Source organism: Solanum dulcamara, chromosome 2, assembly GCF_947179165.1.
Source record: "Solanum dulcamara chromosome 2, daSolDulc1.2, whole genome shotgun sequence".
NCBI lineage: Eukaryota > Viridiplantae > Streptophyta > Magnoliopsida > Solanales > Solanaceae > Solanum > Solanum dulcamara.
Genome location: NC_077238.1, coordinates 69,072,118 through 69,076,114, shown reverse-complemented (window position 1 = coordinate 69,076,114; position 3,997 = coordinate 69,072,118). Strand labels below are relative to the sequence as shown.

The 3,997-nt window shown below is 37.1% G+C and overlaps 1 protein-coding gene across 1 annotated transcript; it reads right to left on the bottom strand.

Annotated features, from left to right (window-relative positions):
- Positions 1 to 207: 207 nt before the first annotated feature.
- On the bottom strand, positions 208 to 822 carry LOC129872542 (agamous-like MADS-box protein AGL80). Its single transcript, XM_055947502.1, has one exon. It carries the CDS (start codon positions 820 to 822, stop codon positions 208 to 210), a length of 615 nt encoding a protein of 204 aa, XP_055803477.1.
- Between the last annotated feature and the right edge of the window lie 3,175 nt (positions 823 to 3,997).

Here is a 3,997-nt window from a genome sequence, read left to right as displayed (position 1 = left end):
TTGTTGGCCTTTGGTCCTATATTATGGATAGTATTCCTATGATTGAGTCTTCCACTGGTAGAATGTGAATGAATGGAAGTGTGACTGGACTAGGTGGTTCGCTTGGAGGCCAGAAATGGCTTTCGAGTGCCGACCATGCCTAGGGTATCCTCCCGGGGCGTGACAGGCCATTCCAGGATTTTCTCTAATAGCTATTTGTTGAGGCATTCAAGATAATAATATTGGACCCACCGGAGGAAATATTTGTGCAAACAATAGAGGAGAAGGATCCCTTGGCCCTCCAAAGTTGGTCCTACCAGTTACCATTGATTCAACAATGGGTTGGTAGGCATTCGATGTAGACCCCTCTCCATCAACAATTTTTCTCATTAATTCATGAACCTCTTTGAGGTTTTTCTTGATCACGCAACTCAGGTCATTCTGATCGAAAGGGTGCATGTCAGCAGAATCTTTTTTTCCACTTAATACCTCATACATCTCATTTGTCATTTTCTTGACTCTATTTTCCTTTCTTTTTTTCAGTTGTTCCTCCAACTTCTCGATCCTTTGCTCGGTGAACTCTTCTATTGTCACCATATTTTTGGATTTCTCCAACGTCGGCAACTCCTTAAACTTTATAAAAGTGGTGCGTGCAGCGTCATTATTTGGAAATATGTATGGTTCATTTCTATAAGGACCATAGACAACATCCGCCACTTCAACATCACAAAGTGTTTTGAGCTCTTCACATTTTTTGAAGAGACCTTTTTGTCTTTTCTGGTATGAGACTTTTCTCTTACTCTCATCTTCAATCAAAGTGAAGTTAACTTTGTTTCTTGGCATGCTTAAAGGGCAGCAGAATTATGTTTGTTTGGATATGTGGTATCCAATAGCTTTGTTGTTGTGGTAGTAGTTGTGCTTTTTCTTTCCTAGGATAACTCCTATTTATATAAATATATTTGCATTCTCTAAATTTTTGAATAGTTTGAATTTGACATATTTTTCTTGATAGGAAGAACTATTTTGGAAAAACACTAACTGAGGGGATCTTAGACATACATCTAGATAAAATCAACTTGAAATGTATGTATTTTATGGTTCCAATCTTATGTTGACCAAATTATTAGGAAAAATATTAATGATGTTTAATCTATGTAGTCTCCACAAAATATGGTCATAATTTACTCATTTCCTTTATCAAGTTTATTTTTTTGAAAATTATATTTTAATTGAAGGATGAACAAAAGTAAATATTGAAACAAGGTCATTTTAAATATTGGCTAGGAATTTTGAAATATCAATTTTGACAATATCTGATTATGAGCAAAAATAATCAGTTTTTTTTAAAACACAAATACTTTTTAAGTATCAAACGGCGATTGATATATAATTGTAGATGTTACAATGTCGATAGAAGCACATTATTATTTTTATTAATTTTGGATAAACCTTATTTAGTAAAATATTTATGTTGCTTTCAAATATATTTGAAACTCAATCTTGCTTAAATATTTTTGTTAATGTCTGATACTCACAAACCTGTCAGTCGATTCTTATTATAATATTTCTAAATTAGTTTTGAGACAAATCAATCTGAAATATTTTCAAACATAAAAATGATGTGTTTACAATAGTGTGAAATTTAAAAGAAATTTTTTGTTCATTTTAAGAAAAATACTCAAGATCAAGGGAGATTAGTTTCCAATGTCTTACAATATTTTTTTCAAATGAAGATGTAAATTTATTACTCACATGAATTTTTTTCTTTTTATGGTTAATAAGAAAACCTTTAATAATATTGGCTGCAGTTTCAGCACAATCCTAAGTGACGAAGTGTCTAGTCCTTGCTCCCACCAAGTGCAAGATTCAAACTCCAAACAACAAGACACTTACAACATTAATGATATGAAATTCTCAGCTACCCCTAGCAACTCTAATCAGCATGCTACCTCTAAAACTCTAAGGAGAAAGAGAGCTAGAAAGAAGAAACTAGAAAAGCAACCAGAAGTTGCAGCCTCCACCCCTACAACCACTGTTCATACAAGTGAAAAAGATAACAATGGTGAGGTGGTTTCAACATCTTGCTCACAGTATGTTCTCCTAGATCAGACCACTCCAATAAGAAGTCCAGATTTTGGTTGTGAAGATCCCCTTAATCTTACCCCTTTGAATATTCAGCCAGCTCCTTTTATGCAACCTGAAAATGCCACCAACATCCTATGCACTAACAATGAGGCTCAAACTTCAACTCCTGCTAGTGATGATGAATATGGTGTTATTCATTCGGAGGATGAATATGACCAAGACTTTCAAGGTGAGGTTGAATTTGAGGATGAAGGAGAGACTAATGAACAGTCCATTAAAACAGCTGCTCCATCCAAGACCACTACTATGGTCACGAATGACGAGATGAACCAACTAGCTAGTGAGCAAGGCTTATCACCTAGAGGCATTCATCACAATTCAAAATTTACAACTATTCGTGCTTCTATTAGCAGACCAAACACTAGGCTCCACAACCTTAGATCCCATCAATGATTAACACAATTGTATGGAATGCAAGATGTATCAATACCAAAGGAGTCATAGATAGACTAAACTCTCTCAAACATATCCATCAAACGTCCATAATTTCCATCCTAGAACCTTTTTCTAACAATGCTCATCTACAAAGCTTTAGAATCAACCTTGGTATGGATGGGTCCGCTTGTAATCCTAATGGCAAGATTTGGATCTTCTGGACTCAAGATGTCGATTGTAAAGTTATTGATGTTGACGACCAACAGATCACTTGCGAGGTGAAACACGTAGAGCATCAAAATGCATTTCTTATGACATTTGTTTATGGAAAATGCAAAGATACTCTTAGAAGGACGCTCTGGGATAGGCTCCTTCACCACGCTCCCACTAACCTTCCTTGGTGCACAGTTGAAGACTTCAATGTCATTACCTCCACTAATGAGAAACTAGGTGGAATCCCTTATAACATGCGAAAAAGCTTCGAGTTTATCAGCGTTATTGAAGCTTGCGGCCTTACAGATTTAGGGTATCATGGCTCAGACTACACTTGGTGTAATCAACGAGATATGCATAAAAGAATTTGGAAGCGACTCGATAGAGCTATGGTGTCCGATAATTGGTTAGCCGTTATGCCTCACACTTCAATTACCCATCTTCCCTCTACTGATTCTGACCATAACCCTTTACTAATAGAGATGAATGCTAGGCAGGATTCCGCGATTAAATATTTTAAATTCTTGAATTGTTGGGTGGATAACCCTACTTTTCTCGAAATAGTAGAGTCCTGCTGGAGCAGACCCATGACAGGGAATCCAATGTTGTCCTTCCACCATAAAATGAAAAGACTTTCCTCCACCCTTAGCAAATGGTCGCGAGTGGAATTCGGCGACATTTTTGCCAAGGTTAAGGAATATGAAGAATTGGTGAAAAGTGCCGAAGAAAATCTGATAGTGTCCAATAATGAAGAGAACAGGATGCAATTGCATGCTCTCAACGCCGAATATATCAGATTTCTTAAAATTGAAGAGAACATTCTCAAACAAAAAAGTCAGCTACATTGGTTCAAGGATGGAGATGCTAACACCAAGTATTTCCATGCTCTAATCCGTGGTAGGAGAAGGAGACTGTTCATTCACAAGGTTACCAACGAAGAGGGGGAGTGGATTCAAGGCGACGAACACATTGCTAGAGCAGCATGCGATCATTTTCAGAAAATATTTACAGGCGATGAGTCTCCGATTCCGGAGAACATCTTGAATTACGTTCCTAGAATGATCACAGATGCTCAGAATGAAAACCTTCAAGCCACGCCTACCATAGAGGAGTTGAAACAGGTAGTCTTCTCCATGAATCCTAATTCTGCAGCTGGTCCGGATGGTATGAATGGAAAATTCTTCCAAGCTTGTTGGGAGATTATTTCGGAAGACCTACTAGCAGTGGTTACTTCTTTCTTTGGGGGGTATGCTATGCCTAAGTTCTTTTCTCATGCCTGTTTGAT